The sequence below is a fragment of the Myotis nattereri genome (assembly GCF_964212035.1).
Source record: "Myotis nattereri genome assembly, chromosome: 21".
In the NCBI taxonomy this organism is placed as follows: Eukaryota; Metazoa; Chordata; class Mammalia; order Chiroptera; family Vespertilionidae; genus Myotis; species Myotis nattereri.
In genome coordinates this window covers 9146259-9164582 of record NC_138097.1, presented here as the reverse complement: position 1 = coordinate 9164582, position 18324 = coordinate 9146259, and the positions used below count along the sequence as shown (strand labels likewise).

The window sequence follows — 18324 nt, the reverse complement described above, 5'->3', positions numbered from 1 at the left end:
TGCCTCCCGCACATCCCCCACTGGGGAAGTGCCCGCAACCCAGGCACATGCCCCTGACCGGAATCGAACCTGGGACCCTTCAGTCCGCAGGCCGACGCTCTATCCACTGAGCCAAACCGGTTTCGGTCACTTTTTTATTTTTAATCCTTACCCGAGGATATATTCCCATTGATTTTTAGAGAGAGGGAAAGAGAGAGAGAAATATCGATGTGAGAGAAACACATCGAATGGTTGCCTCCTGCACGCGCCCTGACCAGGGCCTGAGCCGGGGAGGAGCCTGCATCCGAGGTACTTGCCCTTGACAGGAATCGAACCCGGGACCCTGTAGTCCACAGGCTGATGCTCTATCCACTGAGCCAAACTGGCTCGGGCCAGAGTAGGCTTCTTGCCCAGGAGATGGGCTCGTCGCAGCCCTACCTCACTGCATCTCCAATGAAAGCCATGCCACAGCCACCGTCGTCCCCCCTGCTTCTCTCCAGCCCCACACTGAGCTCTCTCTCCTCACCTGTGGCCATACGGCCACGCAGACCTGATTTCCATTTCTGGGACATTCCGGGCAGCTCCTTCCCACTCCAGGTCGTTGCACCTGCTCCTCCCTCCACCTAGAAGGCTCTGTTCCTGTCCTTCACTCGAGGCAGCAGTTTCAACGTCACCTCTTCAGAGAGGCGTCTGAACCATACACCCTAACGCCGGCCTCAGCCTGTGCTTCTCTCCCTCACAGCCCTGAGCCCTCAGTTCTTTTATTTGTGGATCCATTACAGGCAGTTTTGGGTTTTGTTTTTTTTTTTGGGGGGGGGAGGAAGGGGTGGCAGAGACAAGTGGTGTCTGTTTCCCTCACTGGAAGATAAATTCCATGGGAAGAGGGACCATTTGTCGCCATCGATTACATTGAAATGGTAATATTTTGGGTTCAAATACATTAAAACTCATGTCATCTGTTTCTTTCACTACTTTTTGTAAAATATATTTTTATTGATTTCAGAGAGGAAGGAAGAGGGAGAGAGAGGTAGAAACATCAATGATGAGAGAGAATCATTGACTGGCTGCCTCCTGCACGCCCCACACTGGGGATCGAGCCTGCAACCTGGGCATGTGCCCTGACCAGGAATCGAACCATGACCTCCTGGTTCGTAGATTGATGCTCAACCTCTGAGCCACTACTAGAACATATAAAATCACACAAGTCGTGCTCATACTTCCATTGGCCTGCACTGGCCTGGTTGGTAAGGGTAGGGAAGACACAGATTAGGATACTGTGTGGACCTAACCTTGCATTATAATTAAATGTTTTATGGGATAAACAGAATAAAGGGGCCTGGGCCAAGTATTCAGGGTGCACAGAAGACAGGTAGATCAGGCCAGGTGACAGCAGGCTTGAAATGCAAACCGATGAGGATGGAGTCATGAATCACTGCCACTTTGATCGACGCCTAGCAAGTAGCTTACATCAAATACACAACACGCGCACAGATCTGAAGGCTACCACTGGGACGAGAGAGGTAGAGGGTCGCCGTTTCTTGAATGAATGAGCAGATGAACACACAGATAATCAAATGAAGGCTTCCCTGGCCAGCAAAACAAATCCTTAGTCGGATTCCCACAGCGGGGAGAAGCCCTTGTTTTTTTATTGTCCACGCTGGCACCTCCCCGTGAAAGCAACTGGTTGGCAGACTGGGTCTTCTTGTTGGCATGTGTGGGTCAGCTCTCCTGACCTTCCCTGTCCTCTGGCCCGTGAGAGTCCTCCACCAGCACTACCCGGGAGGCTGAGCGACATGAGGCAAGGCTTAGAGGGCACACCTCATATTGTCTGGGCCCGCATGACAGGCACCGCTCAGGACTGTGAGTGAGCAGCTGAGGACTGGGGGAGTGCCCGAGGGGATTAAAGATGAGGGATGGACTGTCTCCAACCGGGAATACCAGAAGGTACCTGCCAACCTACCACCCAAAGCAGAAATCATGATGGGGGTGGTGGTGGTGGTGGTGATGGTGGTGGTGATAAACTCGGCCACCACTCTCTGAGTACTTACGTGGCAGGCATTGTGCTAAATGTTTACACACATTGTCTCATTCAATCAGTCACGGAGAAGATCAAGTTTGCAGAGAGGACTTGTCCAAGCTCACACAGCCAGCCCAGGGGCTGGAGTTTCACCTGCCTGTACTTCCCCATCCTCCTCCCCACACCACCAGACAAGAGCCCTCCATGACAATGAACTCACAGCTTGGTGAGACAGTCAGTCCTACCTGCAGTCTGCACAGAGGAGTTAGAGGACTCTGCCTCGTACCCAGTACCCACCGAGCTGAAGTCTGCCCTGCCGCCACCTCCACTGGGAGTGCCTTTTCCTGCCCTTTGGAGCCTCAATTCCTTTTCCCCACTGAGTACCTTCTCCATCACCCCTCCCCCAAGACGACAGAAGCCAAAGCAACTCTCCTTTTCTCCATTTAACTGAACACCTCCAATTAAAAGCTCTTCCAATTAAAGATCCCAAAAGGGACCCAATGCCCAGGCAGCAGGGTCTGCAATATTCCTCACTAATTGGACCCCTGTGGACGCCCCTGCACCCCCACCCCATGACCCACAGATGAAACTCCCCCGAGAGCTGCAGGGACCAAGATTTCCCCAGCTCAAGGCAGAGAGAAAGGGGCCTGCCCAAGCCCCTCCTGTGGCTGGGAGGCACCTCTGTACAAAGGGTTTCTCTCTCTCTCTCTCTCTCTCTCTCTCTCTCTCTCTCTCTTCTTCCTTTTAGTATGTTGTGCTCAACTCATGTGAGCTCTCCACCTTTTTATTTTTTTAAAGAATAGTTTACTGATTTTTAGACAAAGAGTAAGGTAAAGGGGGGGGTGGGAGAGAGAGAGAGAGAGAGAGAGAGAGAGAGAGAGAGAGAGAGAGATGAGTATCAATCAGCTGCCTTCTGCATGCCCCCTACCGGGGATCAAGTCTGCAACCCAGGTATATGCCCTGACAGGGTATCAAACCAGCAACCTTTTGGTGCACAGAACAACTGCGCCACTCTGGCCAGGGCACTGAAGGGTTTCTTGAAGCATGGCTCTCAGGTTAACTGTCCTGGCTGGTGGTAAGGCCTTATCCTAAGCTTTTCTGCATGGGGGGGACACCATGGTCCCCAGTTCCTCAGAGGAATAATAATAAGACTATCAACCAGGCTTGTGAATGTTTTTTTTTTTTTAAATTATCTCTAGTTGTTGACAAATTTCTAAATGTGTTCCCCACAGGCATATTTTTATTCTAATAAGCTCATCTGAAATAGAATTTAGATAAATCCTACCAGGATGAGACCACGTGACGAACAGCGCCCGATGGCGGAACTCCTGGAGACTGTCGGGCATTTAGCAGAGACTTGCAACCTGACGCTCCTCCCACACAAAGCGCACCCCACCAGGAGATGGCTCCTGATGCCCGTGCGCACCCCCCCTCCTATACATATGACTTGGGGGCAGCCTGCATGCAACACCTAGAAGTGCAGACACATGGCAAGCCATGCTCAGAGACCAGTGTATCAAAACCAGCGCAAGTCCGGCCGGCGTGGCTCAGTGGTTGAGCGTCGACCTATGAACCAGGAGGTCACAGTTCGATTCCCGGTCAGGGCACAGGCCTGGGCTGCGGGCTCGATCCCCAGCGTGAGGCGTACAGGAGGCAGCCGGTCCATGATTCTCTCCCATCATTGATGTTTCTATCTCTCTCTCCCTCTCCCTTCCTCTCTGAAATCAATAAAAACACATTTAAAAAAAGAAAAAGAAAACGAAATTAGAAGTTTTGTGCCTGACTGCTTTATCATGCTTCATTTTACTCACTATTTTCCTTGGAAAAAACCCAAAGTCCAACTTTCAAGATCTATAAGTTCAGGACTGGCGACCTCTGAGATTTCTAATCCTCCGTAAATGCTTTTTCTCCAGGGCCAGTCTGGTTTGGGACTGCTGTTAACTTCATGTGACGAAGGTGAAGGAAGTTTTTCTTTTCAAATGGAAAAGGAGGTCCTATCCGGACTCCATGGACCAAAGGATCGTCTTTTCCCCAAAGGTTTTGTGTTGGCTAAGCTGATAGATCGCAGGACTTACCTAGGTTTTATGCTTCTTTTTTTTTTTTTTTTAAATATATTTTATTGATTTTTTACAGAGAGGAAGGGAGAGAGATAGAGAGTTAGAAACATCGATGAGAGAGAAACATCGATCAGCTGCCTCCTGCACACCTCCTACTGGGGATGTGCCCGCAACCCAGGTACATGCCCTTGACCGGAATCGAACCTGGGACCTTTCAGCCCGCAGGCCGATGCTCTATCCACTGAGCCAAACCGGTTTCGGCCAGGTTTTGTGCTTCTTTAAAAAAAAAAAAAAATTAGCTTACAACTGAAGCAGGGACTTTAACGTCCTTCCTGTACTGTCCCTGCCCATCCTCATGCCAAGGGGATCCTGTGAAGGAGGAGGAGCGATGCCCATCAGACAAAGGGCTTTTAAAGCGGAAGAGGCACCCAGGTCGGGCACGGTGCCTTCTGCTGGCACAGAGCCTTCTCACCCAGGTCTGCAAGCAGGATCTTCCTGCCTGGATATTTCCAAACAAGCAGAAACAGCTGGGCCCCGGTCCACCAACCACCCTTAGCAACAACGGCGAATCCTCCTGTTCGCACCAAGGTTCGCTAAGGAACGGTGACTCACCCAAAATTACAGTGTCACCGCGCACTCCCAGCGTTCACTGGGATCTTGGGCTCTTCCACTGTTTTTCTCTTTCAATCATTCATTTAAAGCCAACCACGGCTTTAAGGGGTTGTCAAAATACCTTTTTTTAAAATATTTTTTTTTTTAAATATACCCTGCTTTGTTCCAGAAAGGATTTAAGCAGGTCTATGAAGATGTATAAAATCAGGCAAAATGACAAATCGGAAGTAGGTGTGGATTTAAATGATGATGTATATTTATAGTTATTGGCAAGAAAAAATGTCCACCGAAGGTATCTTAAGTTAAAAGCTTGTGTTACAAAACAGATGTATGATATGATGCCATTTTGTTAAAAAAAAATACACTTGCTCTATGTAGACATGCATATCTCTAAACACACGGACATATATGCACAGGGAAAAGCCTGCAAAGACAGACCAATGATTGCTGATGGAGGTTATCCCAGCGACAGGGGATGACAAGTAATTTTCACTTCCTTCTTCATGCTGTTATGTTTTAGTATGAACATGTAATATTTTTATAATCAGAAAAAAAGCAAAGCTATTTTCATTTTGTTAAAAAAAAAGAAAAAGGGATAGGTGAGAAAGAGTGAAGGCAAACAGGGGAGAGCCATAAAACTGAGCAAGGGAACGGATAAATCTGCTAAAGGTGACCGTACATTTGACTGTGCGTTCCCAGGAGCCATTACAGAAAAGAGAACTGGTAATTTACACAAAATCACTGAGTGCGTTCGCCACAAACAAACCATCCCTGTGCTCTGGGCCCTCCTTCAGGGGACCGTGGTGCCCTGGGCTCTAACCTAAAACCCTCAAAGCCAGGAGCTGCCGGGCTGTTTCTAACCAGAATGATGGCTCTCCCCAGAGTAAGAGTCAACCTGCAGAGAGTATCCATTCATTCCTGTCACTCATTCATTCAACACACGTCTACCTAGCGCCACCCCATTCCCAGTCCTGTGTCTTTCTCCAGCTCTGACATAAGGGAGCTGGCCGTCTAATGAGAGTGATCCTAAATGCTAACAGCCTGCCCGGCACCTCCCCATAGTGTACGGATCCCCAAAGAGCCGGGCACCACCTCTGACACCCTACGGATTGCAACACTGTGTTTAAACTCATACACATAGCTGGTGTTTGCATATGTGGCTTACCTCCCCTTATAAACCACTAGAGGCCCGATGCACAAAATTCGCGCAAGAGTAGGCCTTCCTTCCCCCGGCTGGCTCAGCCGCCCTTGCAGCCCCGGCTTCGTCCGGAAGGTCGTCCGGACGGTCTTTCTGCTGTTCGGTCGTTCGGTGGATTTGCATATCATGCTTTTATTATTATAGATAAACCCCACAAGGGCAGGAACTAGCTAGTCGGTCTGCTCACCCTGGATCTCCAACAGACTCTCCGATTGCATTACAGATGAAGAGAGGGAATGACCCTTAGAAAAGTGACGTCTAACAAACCCACAACGGGACCGAGAGAAGCCCAGCTCCCTCCGTGTATCTGAGAGACTGTGTCTATTTTCGTCAACACGAACTCCAAATAAAAGGCCATAATGTGTAGGAACCGCATAGTCTGGTGTGATTCAGGAGGAACGGAAAATTGAAGGAGCGGGATGATCGTCAGAAGAAAGCATACCGGTATAGGTTACTGAAAGAAGGCCCAGGTGTTAGATAACCAAGATTGTGGCCTCCGTACATTGCAATGTAATCTTGGCTGAAGAAAACAAATGAGTGTAAACTGAAGCCAAACAGAAATACAGTCGATCTTGTTTGTAAACACTGACGAAAATCAACGAAAAGTCGCCACAGCAGACAAGCCGGCTTTCCTGTTGGCCTTTCGCAGGCAGGTAAAAAGACAATTTACAACCCCAGGGCTCGGATGACAGCCGATGGCCTGAACACTCACCCCGCCACAATAAAAGCTAAATGGCTGGCTTTATCATGAAAAGAAAATGGCACCCAAATATGATTTCTTTCTCCCTTGGCCCTTGCAACTCTCAATTAAGCAAGCTACAGAAAAGGTGATCCAAAAATTATCACAACTCCAGGCCGGCGTCCAAGCGAGGCTGCCCAGCCCATGCAGGCATTAATTCAATCAGAAAATATTTATCGGGGGCCTATTCGGTGTCAGACACTGCTGGGTGCTGGAATACACGGAGGGAAAAGGTAAGACTTTATCCTTGCCGGATGCTATTGGGGAAGAGATTATACGTCAGTAAACAAAGCCCAGATGACTGCCGTGTGCCCTGGAAACAAAGGTGTGTCTATGTTAGCGAGGAATGGGGGTGGACAGGGAAGACGGCGCGGGGGGGAGTTCGTAGCAATTGGAGAGCCTGTTGGCTGATGTCGAAATCTGAAGGAAGAGAAGAAGGTATTGGCGGAGGCAGGGCAAGAGCAGAAGGAGCAGCAAGCTCCAAGACCCTGAGGTGGGGCCTGGAAAAGCCAAGGACAGCAGAGGGCAGTGAGGGCTGGGCAGAGGGGCTGGAAACGGCGGAGATGAGGCCCGGGCCTTGATGAAGGGTGTATTAGGAGGAGAGAGGTGTGATCTGTGGTTTTAAAAGCCAGTCACTTGGGATCTAGTGTGGAAAACGGACTGGAAGACACCTAGCGTGGAAGCGTGGAAGCAAGAAGGCATGTTCGGAAGTTAGTCTGGGAAGGAGACAGCGGTGGCCAAGAACAGAGTGGGAGCTATGATCACAGGGAGAGGCGAACGCACTCCAATCTGCCCTGGACATCATTCAGAGGTCGGGACCCACTGACAGCTTGGACGTGGGGCCGGGGGTAGGGGGGGAAGGGAGAGAAGAATCCAGGATGACTCTTTTTTTTTTTTTTTTTAATTGATTTTTTACAGAGAGGAAGGGAGAGAGATAGAGAGTTAGAAACATCGATGAGAGAGAAACATCGATCAGCTGCCTCCTGCACGCCCCCCATGGGGGATGTGCCCGCAACCCAGGTACATGCCCTTGACCGGAATCGAACCTGGGACCCTTCAGTCCGCAGGCAGACGCTCTAGCCCAGGGGTGGGCAAACTTTTTGACTGGAGGGCCACAATGGGTTCTTAAACTGGACAGGAAGGCCGGAACAAAAGCATGGATGGAGTGTTTGTGTGAACTAATATAAATTCAAAGTAAACATCATTACATAAAAGGGTACGGTCTTTTTTTTCAATAGTTTTATTCATTTCAAAGGGACCGGATCCGGCCCGCAGGCCGTAGTTTGCCCACGGCTGCTCTAGCCACTGAGCCAAACCGGTTTCGGCTCCAGGATGACTCTTAGCAAGTGAACGGATGGGGAAGATGGAGGAAGGAGAGAATGGAGAGGAATCAAGACCGTCAAGCATGGTCCAGAGTAGAAGCCCACATGGACTATTAGCGTGTAGTGGACAGTTGCAGCCATGGTGGGGGCGGAGGGCATGACCTAGGAAGAGAGTGCTGACAGCAGAAAGGGACCAGGACCAGCACCACCACCATTCAGAGGTCAGGCAGGGGAGCAAGCAGCAGGGAGCCCAGAAGGAATCATCAGGAAGGATCCACCCACGAACAGGAGAGTGGTGGCAAGAAGCTGGGAGGGGAGTTGCTTCGAGGGGGAGGGGGTGGCCATTGTGAGGAACGTGTCTGGGAGGTAGAGTAATTCAAGGACAGAGCCTGGCCACCTGCAGGCCAGCAGTAACCCTGAGAGGTGGGAGCCTGAGCCAGGCTATGGATTGTGAGGGGGTGAGCAAACAGTGGGTGAAGAGAACGAATGGAGACAGTGGGTTTGGACATGTCTTTTATTTTTTTTTAATATTTTTTTAAATTGATTTCAGAGAGGAAGGGGGAGAGAGACAGAAACGTCAGTGATGAGAGAGAATCATTGCTCGGCTGCCTCCTGCACGCCCCACACTGGGGAATGAGTCCACAACCTAGGCAGGTGCCCCGACCAGGAGGTCGAACCGTGACTTCCTGGTTCGTAGGTCGATGCTCAACCGCTGAGCCACGCCGGCTGGGCGGGACATATCTTTTGAGATGTTTTCAGGTGAGAGGGATCAAGGAAGTAGAACAGAAGCAGGAGAAAGACGTCAATAAGAGCAGCTAAAGCTGTGCCACCCCTTATGGCAGCCACTGGCCACCTGGGGTTGTTTAAATGTAAACTAAAATTAAAAATTCAGGTCCTCCGCCACTCCAGCCACATTCCCAGCGCCCAATAGCCACGTGTGGCTGGTGGCAGCCATAGGGGGCTCTGCAGACACAGGGCGTTTCCCATCAGCACAGGAAGTCCTACTGGACAGCACTGAATTGAAGCAGTTGTATACCGACGGGAAGGAGCCTGGAGAGAGGGAGGTGGAAGATGGAGAAATGTTTTCCTGAGGAGGTGAGAGGGGAGGGGATGGCCAGTCCCCTGGGGAGGGGCGGGGTTCTGGTAGGCAGGACCAGAGGAGGGACTGGCCATCCCTTTGGCAGAGCAGGTGAGAAGGAAAAGGCAGGGCAGCTCTATCGGAGGCTGCAGGCGTGGTGGGAGGTGAGGCTGTCCTTGGTCATGGCTCCTCTTTTGTCACTGAGAAAGGAGGCTGTGTGTGTGTGTGTGTGTGTGTGTGTGTGTGTGTAGGAGAGGGGGGTCTGGGGAGGGAAGAAGGTACGAAAAAGCTGCCCTGGAGAGTGAGGACACAGACTTACTGGGGGAACCACACACACTGGGAAACATTTCACAGAAGGGAAGCAGGACACAGGGACACTGAATGAGGAAAAGTGTCTTAGGTGGGGAGAGGTGAACTCGGATTTTTTTTTTTTTCCTTAGATCCTGGTCGTGTCGACAAGCACAGCCACAACGAGGCGGCAGGACCACAGCGAAGTTTCCCGCTGGCTGCCCTTTCCCGGTTCTCCCTCCTCCGTCCCACTCCGGTCTCAGGGAGAATGGCAGGGGTTCTATTTTCAGTTAAAATGGTTCCCTCCACCCGCCTCTGTCTAAACTGCTTATCCAGGCCTCGCTCCATCTCAGCTTACAGCCCTGGCTGGCTTGTGCATTCCCATAAATTATAGAAGTGGACGTATTAAAAATGGCAGAATTAGGCAGGAGTTCCAAACAGCCCTCACCTATAAGCAGTGAGGAACAGACATTCACGGATGACAGTAACACCACACGAAAGATATATCCCATGTTTCAACAAAACCCCCAAGCTACTCCTCCCTGTCTCTCCACGACAAAAAAAAAAATTATTCTCTAACATTTTCTTTATGAGTAAACGTTTTCATTTCCACAGAACTATTTGATCTCAACCAGTCGGAGTTTCAATATTTGTTTTTGAGCACGCAAGTGTGCTGGGTCGGTTCTGGATTGGCTGAGGGGGGTGGGGGAGGGACAGGGAGTTAAAATTACCAGATCCCTTTATCTCCCATCTTGAGATCTACATTTGCCAACTCCTTCCCATGCTTTTTTTTTAAAGTATGAAATCTGAGAGCTGCAAAGGTTCCCACTGGTCAAAGAACAGCCCTGTCACAGCCTATCGTGGGGTCCCTGGGAATGTTACAGTCTGCTTCCCAGCCAGGGGGCCCCTGGTTAAAGCTCCCCGTTTCCGTACGGGTGAAACCCCTCGAGTCTGCACCAGTGTCTGAGGCACATCTCCTGGCCCCTCTCTGTTCCCCTGTCCTGCTCATGTTGGTCCGGAGCCCCCAAACTTCCCTTCTTCAGTATTCCTCTTGGCCTGCCTCGGTTCCTTCAAGCCTGGTGCGGACCCCGCAGATAGCGTTCGCCAGGTATAAGGACCCCAGAAACTTTTCTGGAGCCAGGCACATAACGCCACTGGCCCACGGGAGCTGGGTCCAGCCCCCAGGACAATCTTTTTTTTTTTCCTCTTTAACATATTTTATTGATTTTCTGCACAGAGGAAGGAAGAGGGATAGTTAGAAACATCGATGAGAGAGAAACATTGATCAGCTGCCTCCTTCATACCCCCCACTGGGGATGTGCCCGCAACCCAGGTACATGCCCCTGACCGGAATCGAACCTGGAACCTTTCAGTCCACAGGCTGACGCTCCATTCACTGAGCCAAACCAGCCAGGGCCCCCAGGACAATCTTGCCCCTTTCCCCTCCTCGCCCATCCTATACAGGAAAGCAAGCTCTCTAGAGTTTAGAGAGCTAGACCCACAGAGCACAAGTCTTTGGGTCACGATAAGGCCGCTTAGCGCAGCAGCAAGGGACAGAGAGATTAAGGAACTCTGATTCACTTGAACCCCCCCCCCCGCGCCCCCGGCCCCCCTCCCCCGCCTCCATGGTCAGGCTGTGGCTTCCCTCTGCCCACACACAATGTCCCTCTACTAATATCAGCTGACCAACCTGGGGGAAGGCGCCAAACCACTTCAGGCCTCAGCTTCCTCACCTGTGAAATGGGCGTAACAGCCATTCCCTGAATAAGTGCACTCACAACGGGTGAGCAAATGTAAGGCGTTTAACTGCCAAGCAGCACAGTGGCTGGCTCCCTGACTCACGGCGCCTACTACTCTGAGCGGCGCCTGGAGAGATCAATCCTGCTTTTTAAATTACTTTATAGACTCAGCAGCATTAGTCACTTCGACAGAGTATGTCAACTTCTCTGCCGAGCATCTCAGCGGCTTCCAAGACTGAAGCCTCGCCGAGCTCCTCACCGACTGCCACCACCCGCAGCCATCGCCAACAGACTCCAAGTCCACCCTCCCTGTGCCCGGGGGTTCTTATGATTTCCTTTCCAGGAAAACTTGGATTTCCATTGTGTTTGTAAGAAACCCGATCGCGGAGAAGGAGAAACTGCACCCGCACTCACAGGCACAGGCCCTGGAGGGGACCGCGCCCGGGAGCGAGGGGATCGCCGCATGGCCGAGGCAGCAGCGCCGGCCGGGCGCCGATCCGTGCGCGGTGCCCCGGCGGCTTGAGGAGATGGGCCCCGGGCCCGGGGCGGAGGGCGCGGGGTCGGTGGCGCGCTCGCTCCGGGCTCCGAGCGGACGCGGCGGAGGCCCGCAGCCCCCCAGCGCGGCGGGCGCACTCACCCCATCTCCGGCGCTCTCCCTCGCCCGCGGCGGCTCCGACGGGGCCTCTGGCGCTCGCTGTCCGCCCGCCTGGCAGCTGCTCCCCGCGCAGCACATGCGGTCGCCCGTGCGCGCCCGGCTCAGCCCCGGCGCTGCTCCATTCCGCGGGCTGCGCGGCTACTGCCGCCACCGCCAGGCGGGCAGGCGGGGGCTGAGCCGCCAGGGGCAGGGCAGCCGCGTTCGGGCGGTGCCCGCCCCGCCCCGCCCCTCTCCTTACGTAACCTCGTGGCCCCCAGGCCCTGCGCCCAGCCCAGGGGCGGGGGGTGCCAGCGCACCGTAGCAACCCGCCTCCCTGGCAGACCCCTCCCCTTTGCGATTTTGCATCCGTGCGCCCCCGCCGTTCGCCCCCCAGGAGCTCCGCCGCGCAGTGCTGTCAGGGGGCATCCTGCCTGAGTCCCCCAAGTGGAGGGGGGGCTCTGTCGCTCCCCTTAGTTTGCAGGTGAGGGCACGGAGGTCCCAGGAAGGGGAGCGATTGGCTCAAGGTCACACAGTCAGGTCAGAGCTGGGGTCTTCAGAATCTGAGATGGGCATGGCCTTGCCCCTCAAAGCCCATCTCATCTTGCTGGGTGCCTCAGGGGCCGGCGGAAGCCAGCTTGGCAGGAAGGACCCTATCCTGCAGCAGGTGTTCTGGGCTCTTCCCTGAGAAACGATGGGAGGTGGGCTCCTAACGAGAGGGTAATTAATCGCTTTTAAAAGAGGCTTGATCAGGCTTGTCCTTATTCTCAAGCAAGGAAAACCGAGATGACAAAAGTGGAACCTGAATCAGGGCAGCAATGGGACTACCCCAACCCCAGTCCACCCTCTGGGCCTTCCACAGGGGCACCTGCTGAGAGCGCATCGCCTGCCCACGAGCCTGGCATCTCAGGGCGGTAAGACAAGGAACAAGCACACCGAGCAGGGCCACCCTGACCCACTATGACCTCTCCTGGGACCACAACTTTACCTGCTAACCCCCGAAGTTTTTTGGGGGGGGCACTGACAATTGGTAATTTTCACAGTGACAAATCTCATCAGGTCACACTTAAAACCCTCAGTGGCTTCTTTCCCACTGTTCTTGGGATGCAGACCAGGATACTCACATGCATACAAGGCCCTACCCCATCGCATCTTCAGTGCCCTCCCCAGCCTTTTTGCCTCTCAATTTCCCCCTTGCTTTCCGCACGCCAGCCAACTGGCCAGCCTCCTTTCAGCCCCAGGACCTTTGCACATGCTATTCTAGAAGTCCAGGAAGATTTTCTCCAATCCCCTTGCCTAATCAATTCCTACTCATTCTTGAGATCTGTTAAATTGCCACTTCTGCCGAAACCGGTTTGGCTCAGTAGATAGAGCGTCGGCCTGCAGACTGAAAGGTCCCAGGTTCGATTCCGGTCAAGGGCATGTACCTGGGTTGCGGGCATATCCCCAGTGGGAGATGTGCAGGAGGCAGCTGATCGATGTTTCTCTCTCATCGATGTTTCTCTCTATCTTTCTCCCTTCCTCTCTGTAAAAAATCAATAAAATATATTTTAAAAATTGCCACTTCCCTGTGAAACCCCAGACAAGACTGCAAACTCCTGTATTTTTTTCTTTATTGCATTTACTGTTTTATTTATACAATCATTAGTTTAATATGTCTCCCAGGCAAACTCTATGAAGCCGCATCTTTTTGCTCGTATTGTATCTCCAGTGCCTAGAACTGTGCCTGAAAATCTTCCAAAAGTATTTGTTCAATGAATGGATAGCGAATAGGCCAGGCCACAGACATACGCAACTGGGCTAGTGTCTGTAAGCTCACGTTTAGAGCCAGGGAGGGATAAGCCCTTGGTCCTGGAGGAAACGTATCGGTCACAAGCTGAATCCCAAAGACCAGGGCGGGGGAAGTTCCTGGCAGTGACCAAGGAGAATAAATGGCAGGAGCCAGCTCTGCTGGTGTGGGGGTCCCCGAAGACTGATTCGGGCTATAGTGGGGCCAAGAAGTGTCCAAGTTCTGAACAGGAGTTTCCTTTGCTCGACTGATGGGAAGGGCACGCCCACACTACCTTGGGAGGATGCGGTGATGCGAGCGGGTGGGGCTGCTGCACACCCCCAGCGGAAAGCAGGGCAACGCTGGAGGTGGGAGCCCACGGGAGGTGAAATACTCTGTGGTTAAGTGGCTGTCACTCTGGGTAAAGGCTCTCGCAACAGAATGAGGAGAGGAAAGGGTTCATCAGACAGAGTTTGGAAATGGCTGCCCCTCCTGTCCCTGTGGGGAGCAGCCTCCGGGCCCAGGGGCATTCCCAGACACCAGAGCCTTGTCTCAGCTTCGGGGTTAGTATTGCATCATCCTGAAATCTTTCTTAGAGAGAGGCCACTTCATTTCCCTATCAGCGCCTCCCCCTCCCCTGAAGCCAACACAGTCAGCCTTTAGTCCTGTGGAAAATCTCCCATCAACATGGTCGCCATGGCCCCAGTTGTCAAGGGAGATGATGGTGCAGTGACTTCTTTCAAGAGGCCTGATTTAAAGGGAGAGGGAAGTAAACGTGTTCGCTGGAGGTTGCGAGGCCAAGGAGAGTCTCCCTTTAGGCTGAGCAAGAGGACCCAGCGAGGGGGCCAGAATGAAAATGTGGGAAAGGGGCAGTCCCGGGGGAAGGGAGGAGCGAGCCTCGGAGCCGGGAGGCAGGCTGAGGGACGTGCCTGCTGGGCTGCTTTTCCTAAAGGGGCCAAGGACTCCTGCTGACCATGCGTGAGAGAGAGGAGGCAGGGGGAAAGCTAAATCTGAAACAGCAGCCTTGGGAAAATGAGCACTGTTGTTGGGATACATAGATCCAGAGCTGGGGATGAGAAGAGCAGAGATGCTCCCAAAGGTCTGGGCCGCCAGGCCTTGACCAGCACCAGCTCAGGCACCAGGGATCCCTGCTGTTCCGTGTGGGCCGCGGAAGCTTCCAGAATCCACCCGCCAGGCACTGCCCATTGGTCTGGAGCACATTCTGCACTCGAACTGGGTGGGTCACATAACCATGGTGGCTCACCGGGGCGCTCTATACGCCTGAGAAATGAAGGAAATGGGGCAGCTCTATGGTGCCCTTGCTCGGTGCTGCCAACTAATCCTCGCAGGCACCCCAGTCAGAAAAGCACTGCGCACCCTCCGTGCCCACGAGGGTAACTTCCACGTCTCTGCTTCTAGTCTCTCCAAAGCTTGCTCCTAGAAATGGCTGGCTTCTGTCTGGGGCAGGGAAAATACAAGAGAGCCTAGAGCATCTTGTAATGCCAGAAAGTAAGGCAGTGCTCAAAAAAACAAACAACAACAAAAAAAACACAGCCCTAGCTGGTTTGGCTCAGTGGATAGAGCGTCGGCCTGCAGACCAAAGGGTCCGGGTTCGATTCTGGTCAAGGGCATGTACTATGGTTGAAGGCTCCTCCCCAGCCTGGGCCCTGGTTGGGGCACATGCAGGAGGCAACCAATCGATGTGTTTCTCTTACATCGATGTATCTCTCTCTTTCCCTCTCTCTGAAAATCAACAGTAAAATATCCTCAGGTGAGGATTAACCAAAACCAACACACACACACACACACACACACACACACACACACACGAGGATAAGGGCATGTCAAAGGGGCACAGGAGGCAATTGAAAGCGCTCTCAATGGCCAAAGCTGGAACATGTGAGCAACACCATAAAGAACTGTAAGCATGATAATGCAAAATATAAAATAAATGTACATAAGTCCACACTGATATAAATTACTAAACAACTGGAGACAAATCTTCCCTAGAGAATAATTCCAAATGATATGTGTAGATTCTCCTGCCTCGGGTGGAATGTAAGACCCCCACACCCCATCCCCTTGAGAGTAGGCTGATCTTAGTGTCTTAGTGATTTGCTTCTAAAGAACAGAGTGTGGGACAAGAGACATAATAACTTTACAGTCAAGAAAGCCGGCAGACCGCCCCCCCCGCCCGCCCCCCTTGACCCAGTGATCGAGGTCAGCATCACCAGGGATAAACCATGCTGATATCACACTCCTCCCGATAGCATGTGATGGGATGTGTACCTCATCTGCGTGATCTTTCCCCCTAAACCCATAACCCCAGTCTAATCAAGAGAAACACACCAGGCAAGTCCACCCTGAGGAGCATTCGACAAAACACCTGACCCGTCCTCCACCAACTGTCAAGGTCATGAAAAACAAGGGAAGCCTAGGAAACTGCCACAGGCAGAGGAGAGTAAGGAGACGTGATGATGAAATACACATTGGAGCCCTAGCTGGTATGGCTCAGCGGATAGAGCGTTGGCCTGCGGACTGAAGGGTTCCAGGTTCGATTCCAGTCAAGGGCACATGCCCGGGCTGTGGGCTTGATCCCCAGTAAGGGGCATGTAGGAGGCAGCCGGTCAATGATTCTCTCTCATCATAGATGTTTCTCTTTCTCCCTCTCCCTTCCTCTCTGAAATCAATAAAAATATATTTTAAAAATAATAAAATGTAAAAAAAAAAATACACATTAGATCACAGATTAGATCCTGGGAGAGAAGGGGAAACTGGTAAACTCCCACTGACGTCTGGAGTGTCGTGCCCGGTGATGTGCCAGTGTTGTGCCTTCCATGGGCAGCATGGCTGTGGAAGATGTTAACAAGAGGGGGAACCGCGTGAGGGGTCTATGAGAACTCTTTATTGTCTTAGAACTTTTCTGAAAATCGAGAATTGGACCAAAATAAAAAGTTTATTAGAAAAGAAAGTAGCCCTTGGAGTCTCCTGTCTACCAAATCCTCCAAGCAACCGAGTCATTGGTAAGCACGCGAAACCCTGAACAAGTAACTCCTCAGGTGACACCTGGGACCTGAAAGTGTTCCTCACTCAAAGCAAGCCACTGAAATCGTGCTTCCCCATACATTTTTTTAAAGCCTCACCCGGGGACATGCTTACTGATTTTAGAGAGAAGGGAAAGGGATGAGAGAGAGAGAGAGAGAAAGAGTGAGAGAGAGCCCTAGCTGGTGTGGCTCAGTGGATAGGACTGTGGACTGAGGCCCGGGTTCGATTCTGGTCAAGGGCACATGCCCGGGTTGCAGGCTCAATCCCCAGTAGGGGGTGTGCAGGAGGCAGCCAATCAATGATTCTCTCTCACCATTGATGTTTTTTTATCTTTCTCCCTCTCCCTTCCTCTCTGAAATCAATAAAAATATATATTTTTAAAAAAAAAGAGAGAGGAGAAGAGAGAGAGAATAACACTGATCGGTTGTTTCCCGTACACACCCCGACAAGGGATAGAATCCTCAACCTAGGCATGTGCCCCGACTGGGAATTGAACCCGCAACCTTTTGGCATATGGGACAATGCTCCCACCAACTGAGCCACACCGACCAGGGCTGTGCTTCTCCATTTTATAACTGCAACCCACATTAAGAAGTATATTTTGGGAGAAAACCAAGATGGTGGCATAGGTAAACACCGGAGTTTTGCTGCCTCGAACAACCACTTCAAAAATACAACTAAAAGATGGAACGGACATCATCCAGAACCACAGGAGGGCTGGCTGAGTGGAAATTCTACAACTAGAAGGAAAGAGAAAAGCATACCGAGACTCAGAGGAGGCGCAGTGCAGAAGTAAAATACTGAGGTTCAGAGGTGCATGTGGAGCGGGCTGGCGGCTGAGGGTGCGGTTGTTGTTTTCAATTGGGAGGGAGTCTCAGGCTCTGAGCTCCAGTTCCAGGTGAGTCTCTAGGGACCCAGCATCATATGGGAGAAGGGGGACTGTCTGGCATAGGTCGGAACCCGAGGGCAGCTTTCTCTCCGAGGGGCTTGCAGCGATTACCCGGACACTGAGAAGCAGAGCCTCTGAGGGCAAGTCTGAGAGCAGCCATAACTGCTAGCCCCTCCCTGTTGATCCCGTGGGACCCGCCCCACCCAAGTCCTGCAGGGAGGCTTTTGCTGAATAGCCACAGGCAAAGGCTAGATTAGCACCTCCCTAGAGATCCAGGAGCCAGGAAGCCCAGAGGTCAGAGTGGGACCATCCAGTTTGCAGCTCCCTGGAAACATAAAGGACACACTCAGGGGGCAGACTCAGTGAGCACCAAAGCCCCACTGAAGCAAGTCTTGCCCCAGAGGAGTGTCTCCAGCACAGAAGTTCTCCCACTGCAGACACAGCTGATCCTCACAGCCAACTGGCCTGGAGGTCAATTCCTCCCAGTGATAACTACAACAATTAAGGCTTAACTACAACAAGACTGTGCACAAAGACCACAAGGGGGTACACCAAGAGTGTCCTCCTCAAGTAATTGGGGAGGCTGAACCACTGGGCTCTAGAGGACACTCAGCACAGAAAACCACTTTTTCAATACAGGGAAGCATAAAAAATGCCGAGACAAAGAAACAGGACACAAATGAAAGAAATGGAGGAAAGCAAACTGCTGGATATAGAATTCAAAACCACACTTTTAAGGTCTTTAAAGAACTGTCTAGAAGCCGCCGATAAATATAGTGAGATCCTCAAGAAATCTAGTGAGACCCTCGATGTTATGATAAAGAACCAACTAGAAAGTAAGCATACACTGACTGAAATAAAGAATATTATACAGACTCCCAACAGCAGACCAGAGGAGCACAAGAATCAAGTCAAGTCAAAGATTTGAAATACGAAGAAGCAAAAAACACCCAACCGGAAAA

At 51.8% G+C, this 18324-nt stretch overlaps 1 protein-coding gene across 4 annotated transcripts in view; it reads right to left on the bottom strand.

Annotated features, from left to right (window-relative positions):
* HOMER2 (homer scaffold protein 2) overlaps nucleotides 1-11997 on the bottom strand; it is a 71242-nt gene extending 59245 nt beyond the window's left edge. Inside the window, exon 1 of one of the 4 annotated variants that reach the window (XM_081114692.1) lies at nucleotides 11667-11997. In XM_081114692.1, coding sequence (XP_080970818.1) covers nucleotides 11667-11671 — 5 coding nt within the window. In that variant the 5' untranslated portion in view covers nucleotides 11672-11997. The remainder of the gene's footprint in view (nucleotides 1-11666) is intronic. The other 3 variants (XM_081114691.1, XM_081114694.1, XM_081114693.1) reach the window with 3 other exon arrangements.
* Nucleotides 11998-18324: the final 6327 nt, after the last annotated feature.